Raw genomic sequence first — 15,420 nt, forward strand, 5'->3', positions numbered from 1 at the left:
GATTAGAATAAAGCTTGGAACATAGTGCCCAATAAACTATTATCATTGTTGGATCAAGCCAAGCGTTTCTGCCTCAAACTACTGAAACTTTAGATGAGAACCAGGTGTCAGTTGATTAACTTATCACTAGAAACGCAGTCAACAGGGGCCCTGAAAATCCATTTTTTCTGGTTAGTACATCCTCTCTGGGTGAGAAGGGTCACGCAAACTAAGTCACAAGCCAAAGAAACCAGATAAAGTTGGAATGGAGTGGGGGAGTTAGTGAATGGAGCTCAGAGGCCTGTGGTGTCAAGCTCTGACAGACTAAGACATTCAATGTCTGTGAAGGACAAGACCTGCCAGAGGGACGAGCCACAAGATAGAGTCTGCTTCTTCTCAGGCAGGTCTGGGGAGCCCCACTGAGCAATTTTTGGTCTGTCCATTGCAGGGTTCTGGCATTCCTGATTTGAATATTTAATGTGTTCTTCAAATCACTTGTGTTCTTCCTTGGCTAAATGTACACTCATCAACCCGATGGTTCTTAAATGTGCCCCCAACCCTGAAACACATATACCAGCAAACCACAATGTGCCAACTCTTGAATGGCTTCTACATCTCAAGCATTGTTTGTTGACTCTGACTAGTTTTACACAAAGACAACTCTACTCCCAAGTTGAGTGTACCGCACGGTAGAGTTCATGCAGAAGAAAGACGGAGAAATCCTTGGTGGTGGTGAGAGGTTCAGAATGATGACTATGCTCTAAGGTCTCAATCAGTCAAAAAAAAAAAACAAACCCTAGACTCCTACACTGATGGGGAGTATTGAGTAAGGGAACAAACTGAATACAGAACATTCAGAATGAGAGGGGCATGTGAGTGTGTGCAGAATAATCCAAAGAAAATATTTATTCAGTGGAAGAAGAATCCAAGAAAAGGTCCTTCTAGGTTCAAGGACACAAAATAGGAGGCGTGGGTACCTGTCTTTTTGACTGAAGCACCATGACCAAACACAGCGGATTTTAGCTGTAGGACACTGTAAGCAACATTTCACTAAAACTCAGTAAAGTGGTGACGGTCACAACTAATAATCATCATAATGGCTAACCATTACGGAGGGCTTCCCTGTTGGCTCAAGGAATAAAGAATCTGCCTGCAACAGATGAGAGTTTGCTTATATTATCTAATAGTCACCATAACCCTACAATGTAAGGACCATTTTAAAAAATTTTAAGTATTTTTGGCTGTGCTGGGTCTTTGGCGTTGCCCACGGGCTCTCTCTGGTTGTGGCAAGTGCTGTTTATTGTGGTGCGTGGGCTTCTCACTGAGGCGGCTTTCCTGGTTGCAGGGCGCAGGCTCTAGGCACAGGGGCTTCTGTAGCCGCAGCACACAGGCTGTGTGCTCAGTGTAGCACAGGCTCAGAAGTTGTGGTGCACAGGTTTAGTTCCTCCATGACATGTGGGATCTTCCCAGACCAGGGACCAAACCCTTGTGCCCTGCATTGGCAGACAGATTCTCAACCACCGGACCACCAGGAAGTCCTGTAAGACCTATTATTCTCATTTGATAGATGAGGAAACTGAGGCACAGAGAAGCTTAATTTGACAAGGTCACAGAGCTATTAGATAATAGGATCCAGACTTGAATGTAGTTCTGACTCCAGAGCTTGCTTCCTAATTTACAACTTTAAAGCAAATTAAAATAAGGTCACAGCTGGTCCTCCTCATTTCGGGTTCAAAATATTTTCCTAAAAGAACAGGAGGGCACATGACCCTGGGCATACTCACTGGCATGCATGATAAGACATCGCCCACTGTATGAATAGCTGTAGAGCAAAGCTGAGAACAGCCAATCCGAAAGATGTGAGAAGGCTGAAGACCTGGATACCTCGGTTACCACCCCATCTCTGCAAGCACAGAGGTATCTGAACCTAAGCATGTAACATCTCTCTGCTTCAAGCTTCTGTTCTATAAAATGGGAGTAACTCAGCAAGAGTCACATATAACAAGATTATTGAGGAGACAAGACTGAAAGAGAACATTTGTGAAAGCATTCCTTGGTGTTAAAAATGCTGTAGCATGGGTTGACAAATATTTATTTTAATTTAGGGTTTCAAAGGTCTCTCTTTATAAAGTGCAGCAGAAGTCACTTCCAAACCACCCATTTATTTAACATAAAGAAAAGAGAAACCTAGAATTACCAACAGGGTATGCCTTACACATATTATTAGTATGGGCTGAAATTGCATGGTTTCTGCCTCGCCCCATGCAACTCAGTGGGTTCCAGGCAGTTTCACACTGTGCTCCTGCATTCAGGCTTTCTGATTCTTGGTTTAGCAGATGAGGACTGTGGAGTGGCCCTCCTGGGGCCATCATCTTGATGATGGCCTGCAGTGCTTGTCTGTGCTCGTGAGAGTCTGCCTGTCTCCAGAGGAGGCTCCAGGCTGCTGTCTTCTCACTCCTCCCATGAAATGACACCCTCTGGATCCATGACATTTTACAGTTTATTAAAAAAATTATTCCATTTACACAGGAACTTATCTAATTTAACCCTTTCTCCTACACATGAAACAGGCAAGATAAACTGCATTATGCCCATTTTATGGATAAGGATAATTTACTCCGGAGACGTTGATTTGCCTAAGATGCAGTCAGTGGTGCATCACTTCCCAGGTAGTGCAAGTGGTAAAGAGCCCACCTGCCAGTGCAGGAGATACAAGAGCAGCAGGTTTGATCCCTGGCTCAGGAAGATCCCTTGCAGGAGGAAATGACAACCCACTCCAGTATTCTTGCCTGGAGAATCCCAAGGACTGAAGCACTTGGCGGGCTACAGCCCATAGCGTTGCAGAGTTGGACATGACTGAAGTGACTTAGCACACATGCAGTCGGTGGGAGAGCTGGGCTAATCCCAGTGCATGACTTTTCCACTGTACCACACGTTTTGAATCACTTAATGAATGAATCACGGAGCACTTAGGTTGTGTCAGCCATTGTGTGAGCTACTCCTTATGCATCAGCTTGCTCTCCTGAAAGAAGCATCTTCAAACCCCTCACTTCCCATCCCATGCAATTAATGATGAGTTTTAAGTGACAGAATTAATAAATTCTCACTATTCAGCATGTCACACTAGGAGCTGAGCAGTAGAGCAGTGTGGCCACTCAGAGCTGTGCTCTGGAGCCAGATGATCCTGTATCCTCCCACTACGTCAACTCCATTTCCTCATCTATAAAAAAAGGGACAACAACTGCGCCAGTGCAGGGGGTTGTGAGGATTTAGTGTAGGTAAAGCAACTACAGTGCCAGTTACGTAACAAGAGCTCAATAACAATTAATTGTCATTTTCTTAATAATTCTTTTTAAAGAAGACAAGGAGACCTTTGAAAACAAAAATTCACCTCCATAATATCATGTCCCAAAGCTTTCATATCAAGGCTCTGGCCCAGAAAAAGGAGCCCTTCCTCACTCTGGCAGAGCCCACAAGCCCTTGCCTGTGCACCTCTACCTCTGCCGCTCTGACCCTGTGGCTTTAGGGCTGGAAGCTCTCCTTCTCCAATGTCATGCCCTACTTTTTCTCAATTCCCCCCAAATATTCACCTCTCAAGCTTTTGCATGTGGGGTCTTAGTTCCCCAACAAGGGATCAAACCCACACCCCCTGCAGTAGAAGCAGTCTTAACTGCTGGACTGCTGAGGAAGTTCGCTCAAGCATTTTTACTGAGCACTTCTTTACGTGCTGGGCATGGGAGTGGTAGCTGTGATGAGCTTTCAGGAATAAAAGACTTGGCACACTGGCTGCTAAACACCGATGGCAGCGAGTCCTCAGCTGTCACTTCTTAAAGGTAACTGCCTCAGCTGATGAAATGTCCTCTTCCAATGTCCTCATCGCTCCTTCCAGTGGCAGCCAGCACTCAGACTGTTCAATTAGGTGGAATAAGGCTGGACCCATTGCCTCAACTCAGAACACCTTGCCAGCTCCAGAATGTCGGGTTGACTGAGGCCTTCATTGGGCCTGCATGTAGCTCAACTTCTCCCTCTGCTCAATCTGGAGCGCTGCACTAATAAACATTCCAATCTCTTCAAGCTGCTTCCCAGGGAACCCAAACTGTGACAGGGACAGAAGATGCAAAGATGAGCAAGCCAGGGTTTGGCCTTCAAAGATATCCAGGCAAGTGGGAACCGCAAGGCTAATGGCAAGGAGCTTACAAGTGAAGGACACATAAAGTGCACTGAAGCCTGCCTGGAGGGGGCCAGGGTTGAGGGGAATCCATCATTCCAGGTTCAGCCAGGTTTTGGGCCCACCCTGCTAGCCTGTGGGATTTCCCAGACTCCGACATCCAGTCTACACACTCAGGCTGGTGACAGGCCATAGTGCTCTGACATTGGCGTTGTTTGGTTTGCCATCTGAGGGTGAGCCTGACCCAGGCCTGGAAGGTGGCTCTTGGTAGGATGCTGCTGCTGTGCTGTGCTTAGTTGCTCAGTTGTCCGACTCTTTGTGACCCCATGGACTGTAGCCTGCCAGGCTCCTCTGTGCATGGGGATTCTCCAAGCAAGAATACTGGAGTGGGTTGCCATGCCCTCCTCCAGGGGTTCTTCCCAACCCAGGGATTGAACCCAGGTCTCCCGCACTGCAAATTCTTTACCATCTGAACTAACAAGGAAGCCCAAGAATACTGGAGTGGGTAGCCTATCCCTTCTCCAGGGGATTGTTCTGGCCCAGGAATTGAAATAGGGTCTCCTGCATTGCAGGCAGATTCTTTACCAGCCGAGCTACCAGGGAAGCCCTTTTAGTAGGATGTTAGGTTCTAAATGACAAACTAGGCTGGAGAATGGCCAGCGAGGGTAAATGGTCCCTTCCTGGCTTACATTTGCCCGGAAACCAGTGAGAATGTACCTAAAGTTGTCTACATCCCACAAATCTTGACAGCAATTCCAATGTTGAAATAAACAACTGACTGGTACCTTCAATTGCTGTGTAGACTGTTTCGAAGGATCTATGATCCCTCTGTATTCCCCCTCCCACAGGGGACCAGCAAGGCTGCCTGAGGCACTGGTGAGTGTGGTGAGGCCAGCAGAAGCAGGGAGGCTAGGACTGCAGAGGCCTTTCAACCTGGCCAGCTCCTGACTGTTAAGGCTCTGGTGGAAGAACCAGCCTCCCAGGGGTACAAGTTGGAAAGGCTCTCTATAGTGGAAGGGGCCGCTTCCTTATGTCAGAATCCTCCCTTCTCTCTTTGGGAGAGCAGGCTGACACTACCTGAATTTTCTACCCATCTCCCAAATGCCCCCAATCCCCACAAAATCACCTTACACACTTACTGTAGGGTCTTTCTCAACTGCTGCAATTCACTCATCTTAATTTTCTGAAGGCCTGCAGTGTAGGTCTGTATTGTCACACATACAGGCTCTTATTTAATGGAATCATAAAACTGGGAGCCAGCCTAGAGGCCATCTAATGCTGCCTCCTATTTGAAAGAGTCCTTCTTTATATAGCCATGCGGCTGAACAGTTCCAGAGTTCAGGAACTGTAAGAAGGCAGTTTGAGTTGTTAAAGTTTTTCCTTCCTTTGAACCCAAACCTGTCTACTCTAGAGTCACTCAGAAAAAATGAACTGCTTTTTCTTATGATGGCCCTCGAGGCCATAGACTGGACACAGAGGAATCACTCTGAGTGCTTATGTAGACCCCGAGGAGGTGTACAAAGGTCGACTTGTCATGGCTACCCAGCTAATTAATATAGGTGAGCCCTTCTATTACCAGTAATAGCACTGGATCTGATCACAGATCCAATTCCACTGCTCTCCACACACACAGCCACCTCCAAAGAAGCACTCTGCCACTGAAGCTTCGGCGGCATTTCTCTAAAGAATTGGGAAAACTCAGACACAGACAAGCTGGTGAGGGGTGAAGGGGCTGACGAATAGGGAGGCACAAACCCTACCCCGGATGGCCCCAACTGGCCCACATGCAGGTATGAGGTTGGAAGAGAGTGATAGGGCCTGTGGTCCTTGGAACTGTGAGGATGCATGTGGTCACAGACAAGCCTAGAACACCACCTCTTGAGGACTCCTGAGACAGGGGCTGAGGAAGCGGGAAGATTTAGTGACCCTCCCTGCTGGCTGCGCCAGCAGTCCACTGGTGCAGAGCCTTCCAGCTTTATTCTTCTTTACCCCCAGACAGGTGTATCCTCCCCAGCGACCTGTATCACAAGACCCACAGTGGCTGGGTTAAGATTCCTTGGTTGAACTTTGTGATGACAATTCTCCACAAAGCCGACCAGTTCCTTCTGTTGATGCTGGTTTCTCCAGTCATTAAGAGGAAAGCAATTATAGTGTCTTCTGCACGACAGTTACATACAGTGGCTGAGTATCCAGGAAATACTACTTACAAATCATACTACCTCTGTTAAACAACTCCCTCTCCCCATTTAAACACTGGTGAATTTGAAACCAAGATGTTCTTTTTCTTTGCCTTAGACCCCATTCTCAATTTCCTACTTCCCAGGCCTCTCCTACATGGTTAAGAGAAAAAGGAACAAAAAACCACTCAAGCAAAATGGGGACAGTTTCTCACTTTTCTCTTTGGCCCCAAAGGGTCAAATTCAGAGAAGCAGAGTGAGCCTAGGCCAGAGATCACTGGAGAAAGCAGTTGGCAAACCATGTCTGAGGCCAGGTTGCAGAATCAGCTTACTCATTCAAGCAGTGGGGCTGAGACAGCAGAACCCAGACCCCTTCAGCTAAGCCTTGGCTGGAGAGCACAGCACTGCAGTGATGGAATACACTGCCCTTCATTATAAGCTTGGTCCACTGCAAGGTCGACCCCCAGCAGCTTTAATGACATCTTCCCCCAGGGGCAACACTGATGCTTCCACGGCCTCCTCCACATGACAGACGCAAATGTCACAGGAAAATGCCAAATCAGAGAGACTGCACCCCTTAACCATGGGCAAACACTGCAGCCCTACACCAGGAGCAGCAGAGTGAGCAAGGGAGATGCAGGGATATTTAATTTACACAGCGGCCATCAGAGCCCAGTCGCAGCTGGGGCAGTGGGAGGGGGCTAGAGTCCTAGAGGGCAGCCCCCCAACTCCCTTCCCCTTGGAGGACCCGTCCTCAAAGACCCTTAGGTGGGGCTCCCGGGTTGTGCAGAGGATGCTCCAGTCAAAAAGACAGATTTATGAATAAGGCTGTCCCCAAGAAGTCCGTGGCAGGAGATGGCTGCCTACATGGTGGCCCAGGGGTCTGAAAGACAGTCCATGTCCTGGGCACAGTCCTCAGCCTCATGGCCCTAGAGGAAGCCCTCACGGCGGAACTGTTCCTGGAGAAGAGCTCGGTACTGATCAAATCCCCCCTCAACCCGGGTGACGCCGCCTCCTTCGCACACCCACAGCTCCCGGCACACCAACCGGATGAAGCGCTCGTCATGGGACACCAGAATCACACCACCCTGCAAGACAAGAGACCGTGGGGCTCTCAGAGGGGCCCAAAGGCATGCTGAGGCCCAGGCAGGAGTGGGCAGTGTGAAGGTACACTCACCCTGAAGTTGTTGAGAGCACGGCCCAGAGCCTCAATGGTCTCCATATCCAGGTGGTTTGTGGGTTCATCCAGAATGTAGAAGTTGGGACTGGAAGGCAGAACCCAGAAAGGTGGGAAGTTAGGGGGCTGGGAGAAAATGAGCTCTGATACCAAGGCAAGACAATCATTTTCCATTGGGCAAGAGGGGAAAGTGGAGGGCAAAGCTCTAGTCAAGCCGGCTCACCAGGGCATGGTCATCTGAGCAAAGGCCACCCTGCTCTTCTGGCCCCCAGACAAACTGGCAACAGGGCGCACGGCCAGTTCTCCAGAGATGCCATACCGGCCCAGCTGGTGACGGTACTCCTCCTCAGGTCGTCCTGCAATAGGCCCCACCCCACCGTGTGGGTTTCAGGCCCAACTCCCTCCCTTCACCATCCACCCAGCCCCACCCCCATTGCCCACATTCTTACACCCAAGACTCAGCAACCCAAGGCAAGCCTAGGGGGAGGTGTCTGGCCCAGCCCTCTTTCCTCAGCTCAAATCCCTAACGCACCAGGGAACTTGCGTGCTAGCAGTTCCACAGCACTGACATTCAGGTCCAGCTGCTCCACGTGGTGCTGGCTGAAATAGCCAATCTTCAGATTCCTGCAGACAGATGGGAAGGTGGAGAGGGGATGGAATGCAATGACCATAAAGGAGTGTAGCTACAGCACAGGAGGGGTTGGAAAGCGGAGGTGTGGGCCCCACCTGTGAGCATGTCTGATGCCCCGAACAGGTGTCAGGTCCCCCATAAGCAACTTCAGCATGGTAGACTTCCCAGCCCCATTCTCCCCAACCTGTAAGAAGACACATGAGTATATAAAGAGCATCCCTGAATGGGATACAGAAGCAGAGGAGATGAGAATAGATCCCAGGTAGTCCCAGTGACTCCAACAACTAAAAAAAAATATTTTTAAAGAACTGTAGAGAAAAATGAAGTAAACACTAAAGCTGTGAAGGGGACCAATACCCAAGTACCCACTAAGTGCAAGGGAATTAATTCTCCCAACAGCAGAGCAAGCTGGATGTTATCTCTCTTTTAAGAATGACGAGTTTGTTTAGTAACCAAGCTAAGAAATGGCAGAGTTAGCATCCCAAGTCTGACCCTGAGCCATGCTCTCTCCTCTATGTTCCACAGTTAGGAGGACACTCAGAGCTGAGACCAATAAGACAAAGTTCAGTTCCAGCTCACAGAACACAGATGGCAGCCATACCACACAGATGCGGGATTCAAGATCGGCAGAGACAGAGAGACGGCTGAAGATGACGTGCTTTGGGTCGTAGTAGAAGTCCACCTCATCCAGTTGCAGGATTGGTGGTGAGAACTTCTCAAATCCATCGGGGAATCTGCAGGAGGTGGGGTGATGAACCTGAGGGCAGCCCCAGAAACAAGAGCTTCCCCACCTGCCCCTCTGACCCAGCACTCACTTCATCACTACCTCCAGCTCCTTATCCACAGGTTTCAGCTCTGGTCTGAGGAGAGAGGAGACAGACTAGATTTGTTCTTTAAAAAATGGATTTGTTCTTATCATACAAGTAATACATATGCTGAAAAGAATAGAGGTTTTTTTGGGGGGTAGCTTTTTGTTCTCCCAGTTAATATACTATATGTTTCAATGTCATAAGATCCTAAGCCTTACGATTTTAAGCTCCCCTACCACCTGTATGTCTAGAAATGTTGCGTCAAGATTAAACTTCCAATACTCTTTTGGGTATATAACCGAAAAAAAAAATACTGATTGGAAAAGATACATGAATCCTTGTGTTTACAGCTATATTATTTACAATAGCCAAGACAAAGAAACAACCTAAGTGTCCATCCATCCACAGACGAATGGATATACATATACACACACATATACAACGTGTTGACACAGGTCTGTATAGTCAAAGCTATGGTTTTTCCAGTAGTCGTGCATGAATGTGAGAGTTGGATCATAAAACAGGCTGAGCATCAAAGAACTGATACTTTTGAACTGTGGTGTTAGAGAAGACTTTTGAGAGTCTTTTGAGATCAAACCAGTCAATCCTAAGGGAAATCAAGCCTGAATATTCACTGGAAGGACTGATGCTGAGGCTGAAGCTCCAATACTTTGGCCACCTGATGCAAAAAGCTGATCCATCAGAAAAGATTCTGATGCTGGGAAAGACTGCAGGCCAACAGGAGAAGGGGGCAGTAGAGGATGGGATGGTTAGATAGCATCAACAACTCACGAACATCAATTTGAGCAAACTCTGGGAGACAGTGAAGGACAGAGAAGCCTGGGGTGCTGCAGTCCCTGGGGTTGCAAAGAGTCGGACACGACTTAGTGACTGAACAACAACTCAGCCGTAAAAACAGAATGAAATTTTGCCATTTGTAACAAGATAAATGGACTTGAAGACTATGCTAAGTGAAGTCAGTCAGAAAAAGAGAAATACTGTATGATATCGCTTATATGTGGAATCTAAAAAAATAAAATCTGAAAGAACAGATTCACAGATATAGAGAAAAAACCAGTGGTTACCAGTGGGTGGAGGAGAGGGAGGAAGGGGTAAGACTAGGGTAAAGGATTAAGAGGTACAAACTCCTAATATAAAATAAGCTACAATGATATATTTATTAAACAACACAGAGAATATAGTCAATATTTTATAATAAGTATAAATGGAACATGATCTTAAAAATTGTGAATCACTACGTTGTACACTTGAAACATATAATATTGCACATCAACTGTACTTCAATAAAAAATGCCTCCAAAGCTCAACATCATTAGTAACAAGGGAAATACAAATCACGATTTCAAAGAGCTATCACTTCACATCCACTAGGAGGGCTAAACTTCAAAAGACAGATAATAAATGTTGGCAAAGAGGTAGAGAAATTGGAATCCTCATATACTGCTGGTAGGAATGTAAAATGGTGCAGCTGCTGTTAAAGACAGTTTGGCAATCCCTCAAAATCTTAAACATAGAATTATTACATAACCTAGCAATTCCACTCCCAGCTATGTAACCAAGAGAATAGAAAACACATGTCCACACAAAAACTTGTTCATAGCAGCACCATTATTCCTAACAGCCCAAAACAGGAAACAATCCGAAATGTCCACCACCTGATGAATCATTAAAACAAAATGTGGAGTAACTGTACAATGAAATATTATCTGGCCAGGAAAAGGAGTAAAGTACTAATCCAGGCTACATGATGAACTTCAAAAACATGACATTATGTGAAAGAAGCCAGACATAAAAAAAAGACGACAGGGACAAATCTGTCTATATGAAATATCCACAATTACCAAATATATACAGACTGAAAGTAGACTGATGGTTGCCAAGGTCTGGGGGCAAGATGAGCTCTCCAAGAGTAGTAATAGAATAGAACAGAAGGCCTTCCCTGCAGGCCTTTCTGCAGGAAGGAAATCAAAGTTGATTTGTAGGAAAGGAGAGATCTAAAAGGGGAGGGTAAGATGAGAATTGTAGGCATTCCCTACAAAACGAGAGGAGTCAGGGCCCGGTCAGGGACACTGTACTCACAGTTTCTCCAGCATCTTGAGTTTGCTCTGCACTTGGGAGGCTCTGTTGGCATTGTAGCGAAAACGGTCAATAAAAACCTGCAGGTGGACAAGTTCAGGCATGTTCAGCTCCCTCACCCCCTACGACTCTAGTACACATGGGATGGGGCGGGTCCCCAGTCCTGCCTGCTCTCCCACCTGGATATGCTGGCGATACTGTTGCTGGGCCTCATATTCACGCTGCTGATTGAGCAGTCGCTCCTGCTTGCTCTTGATGAAGGTCTCAAAGTCTCCCCGGTAACCATCCAGCCGCTGGCTGTGCAGGTGGATGATGTCTGTGGCTATGGCATTCAGGAAGTTGCGGTCATGGGAGACGACCAGGATTGTGGAGGGCCACGTCTGAGGGGGTCACAGGATGGCAGGCCCGGTTTGGGAGGGCAATCAGCTCCCAAACCCCAGAGGCCTTGGAGGCAGACGCTCCCCAGACCTGCTCCACACCTGGAAGCACTCACCTGCAGATAATTCTCCAGCCATAGGATGGCCCTTACATCCAGCATGTTAGTGGGTTCTGAAAAAGCAGGGGAGGACATGTTTGGGATTGAAGGGCTGGAGAACTGGAAACTTGGACAACACCACCCCAAAGTCAGGGTGCCGCATTTCAAACTCACCATCTAACAGCAGCAGATCTGGCCTATGGAAAAGAAGAATGCATGGTTTGAGGTTTCAGGTCAGCGACTTGTTGCCACCTCCCAAGAGCCAAGCTCATCCTCCACAGTATCCACATACAGGTCCAGGGGACTCACCTAGCAAACAGAGCCCGGGCCAGGGCCAGTCTCATCCTCCAGCCACCTGAGAACTCCCTAAAGAGACAGAGCTGCATCAGGGGCGAGTGTTCACGAGAAGAGGCAGAGGCACGGCCAACAGTGTTCAGAGCCAAGAATGGTAGGGGCCACTCACCGGGTGGGCTGCTGCTGCATTTTGGGGGTAAAGCCAAGCCCAGCAAGAATAACTGATGCTCTAGGAGTGAAGAAATGAAAGAACCTGATTGGAACAGGTAACAGAAAGGAAAGATAAAATCTGAAGGAAGGAAAGGAATTTTAAATACCTGGCAGGTGCTTTGTCAGCCTCGATCTCCTCCAACTTGGCATAGATTTCTGCCAGCTGTGCAGCTTGTGAGCCCTCAGCCCTAGGAATGGGGGGGAAGAGCTATCAGGCTGAAGCGGGAGAAGTTTACTACTTTATCCTGCACCTCAGGACAGTTCCAAAGCAGGCTACTGGCTGCACTGTTGCTGGGACAGGAACGGAACACAGGAAGGACTTGCTCACAGCAGTGAGGGCAATGGGCACCATGCCAGGAACAAGGAATGCACAGCTCCACTGAGCCAAACTCTAAGCCCTGCTGCTTACTAGGATGGGTATTTGAATGGCGGATTGTGCCAGCATGGCAGGCACTCTGCAAAGCACAGCTGCTGCTGGTCAGTCTGTCCCAAGGAGCCCTTACCTGCCAGTGGCAATCTGGGCATTGAGCTCCTGCTCCCGATGCAGCAGGTCTTCTCGCACTGTGTCACTCTCCAGCACACTCTGCAGGGCAGGGGTGTCATCTCCAGCAACCTCTTGCTCCACATGCAGTAGGGAAATGTGGGCTGGAACTCGCAGGCTCCTGGTGGCCAGCATCTTCAGCAGCGTCGTCTTCCCCAGCCCATTCCGACCCACCAGGCCATAGCGGCGGCCCCATGCTAGGTTCACATCTGCTCCAGCCAGCAGTACCCTGCACGGGTAGCAGGAAGATGACAAAGGGGGCTCTAGAGATAGCTGCACAGCAAGTTTAACAAAAGAAACCTAACTATTTTTAGCCCCATTTGACCGCTCCAAATTCTCAACTGTAAAAAAAAAAAAAAAAAAAAAAAACCGTCAGCCCCACCCCCCCACCACCACTCCCTCACCTATCGCCAAAAGACACATCAAAGTTCTCAATTCGCACATCATAGGATTTGTTCTTTCCAGATGATTCCAACCGACTTTCCTTTCGGCTGCCTGCCTGGCTGGCTGATGCCTCTTCCAAGACTCTTAAAGGGAGAAATGGATGGCTTTTAGCACTCCCAAGGAGCCTTCCATCTCAATAGGGACTGTTCTGCTCTCTTCTCAGCCCTTTTCACTAACTCACAGAGGGTTGCTGGTCTTGAGTGTGTCCTTCTCTGAGCGCTTCTCCTGCTTTGCCTTCAATCGAGCCTCAGCTTTCTCTAGCTTCTTTGCATTCACCGTCTAAGGGTCCAAACATAATGCATTTCGTCCTATGGTGTGGGCTCAAGGACTCAGGGAAAGTCAATCAGAAATGCCCCAGGAAGACACTCCAATACTTAGAAACAGTCAACTCTCACCCCCACCATAGACACAGACCCCTCCCTTTCTTCTTCCTCTCCCTCCTCACCGAGGACTGTTCCCTCTTTAGCAGGCCTGGAAGTTTGGTGCCACAGTCTGTAAGCGATAAGAAAAGCAGTCACCTTCTCCCTAAGGGAACGGAAACTAACATTTTCAGTGACTAACATGAATCAGACACAGACCCATATGTTTAAAGGAAAGCTTTACAAATCCTGGAGACAGATATCAATTCTCTCAACACTTAGAACAAAAACTCAACTCACAGATTAAGGATACAGCGGCTAAGAGCAGTTAAGCAACTCTTACAAGATCATGCAGTAGGTTATTAAGCTGCAAAATTGGGAAGTGAACCTAAATCTGTCCAGCTCCAAGACCCATGGGTCCTACCACACCCAAGAGCTTGGAGACCTCCCCAATCTTAATCCCTTTATTAATGGCTCATTTGCCCTCAGTAAAGATATCAACTAACTCCTACAACCTTGTCCTGTGGAAAAGAGGTACCAAAAGTCCTGAGCCCCAGAGGGCAGATGGCTAAGGGGTGGAGGACGTAGGGCAGCTAGTTCAGTCTTCCCTCTCTCTCACCGTAGTTCTCTGTTATCTTTGACAACTGGATGGGGGCGTCCAGTAGCACCTGGCTGTTTCCCTGGGTCTGTGGTTCCGCCCTTGAGGGTAGGGATAGAAAGCAATGGGTTAGAAGAGCAGGAAAAAGCTCTATGGCCATCAGACCTTCTTCTCTCACGTCTTGTCACTTGACCGTCCGCTCTCCCGTCTCCCCCACGAATCCCCCTGCCCTGGCACGTACAGGCGCAGAGTGTTGTACATGCGCTGGCACACGGCCCTGATGCCCGCGTCATCCTTGCTGTCCCCGGACACCTCCTGCAACAGTTCCCCCACAGCTTCCACCAGGTCATCCACAGACTCGAAGTCCGCACTGCCGCTGTGCAAGACGCCTAGGGAGGGCGTGTCAAGACACGAGGAAGATACCAGGTAAGGTGGACATACAAGTAGTTTTGGTCCCCGTATTGCGGCCCCAGTCCGGGCTCCAGACCCAACTGGTCCTCGGGACAAGAGGTCACACAGAGGAGAGGCCTAGCGGCGGTCCCCGCCACTGATCTGCCTTAGTACTTCCCCCCGCCCTGACTTCCACTTCGGCATCCCCAGCGCGTTGATTCGGTTCGGCTCACCAGTCACGTAGTCGAAGACCTGTCCGTCAATTTCGGGGAACTCGCTCCGCAGGATTTCAGCGCAAGTCGCCATGTTCCAGTCGGGCTCCCGTCCGCGCAGTCGCTGTGAGACCCCGGTCAAGGCCCGCCCCCTACCGGTCCCCCGAAAGCTCGCCCTTCCTTCCAAAGCGCATGCGAAACTGTGACGTAAGAAAGGCGCGGAGTGCGCAGAACCCGGTGGGAGGGGCGAACGGCGCTGGCGGTACCGTACGCAAGCGCCGCTCAGAGTCTCCGCCGAGACGCACTTTCTGCGCTTGCGCGACTTTTTCACTGAAGAATTAGCCACATGTACGATTCTCACAGACTTCTGGGAGGTAGAGATCCTGCAGGCGGCGAGGGCGGGGTGCAGGGAAGCTCGCGGTTTATCAGGCCATGAAGGGAACCTCCCGAGAAGGGCGGTCGATAAAGCACATTGGCCTTGCTAGATTCTACATGCTCCCCAGAGGCGCGTCAGCCGCTGCGTGCTTGTCCATTTTGGAGCCCGCTGAGAGCATTGCTGACTCACGCTGGTGCCTGAGCTCTCATAAGCCCCTGGTGCCTTTCTGTGCAGTCGCATTTTGTTCGGTTTTCAGGCCCTACGGGCTGTTTGTCTTATCAGGTAGCCAGCCCGCCCGCGACCTCTCACACTCGACGGCTCAGCAGACCTTCGCGAATAACGCCCTTTGGGCCTTCCATCACCCCTGGGCACTTCCTCACTGACAACCACTGGGCAAGAAAACCAGATCGACAAGGTCTGTGTAATTTCATTAGTATTCCCAACCTACACCCAAAGCAGACTTCTCCGCAACCTGAGTCTCAG

The 15,420-nt window shown here is 49.0% G+C and overlaps 1 protein-coding gene across 1 annotated transcript; it reads right to left on the reverse strand.

Annotated features, from left to right (window-relative positions):
• Positions 1-4,699: 4,699 nt before the first annotated feature.
• On the reverse strand, positions 4,700-14,684 carry ABCF3 (ATP binding cassette subfamily F member 3). Its single transcript, XM_052647428.1, has 21 exons — positions 14,583-14,684; positions 14,201-14,348; positions 13,981-14,060; positions 13,448-13,494; positions 13,184-13,281; positions 12,963-13,085; positions 12,521-12,787; positions 12,125-12,205; positions 11,977-12,036; positions 11,823-11,879; positions 11,688-11,710; positions 11,532-11,587; positions 11,218-11,418; positions 11,042-11,118; positions 8,948-8,992; positions 8,734-8,866; positions 8,228-8,316; positions 8,034-8,125; positions 7,725-7,857; positions 7,502-7,589; positions 4,700-7,412 (listed from the first exon to the last, which is right to left on the reverse strand). Exons 1-21 carry the CDS (start codon positions 14,653-14,655, stop codon positions 7,254-7,256), a joined length of 2,130 nt encoding a protein of 709 aa, XP_052503388.1. The 5' UTR covers positions 14,656-14,684; the 3' UTR covers positions 4,700-7,253.
• Positions 14,685-15,420: the final 736 nt, after the last annotated feature.

This window comes from Budorcas taxicolor, chromosome 1 (assembly GCF_023091745.1).
Source record: "Budorcas taxicolor isolate Tak-1 chromosome 1, Takin1.1, whole genome shotgun sequence".
Classification (NCBI taxonomy): Eukaryota; Metazoa; Chordata; class Mammalia; order Artiodactyla; family Bovidae; genus Budorcas; species Budorcas taxicolor.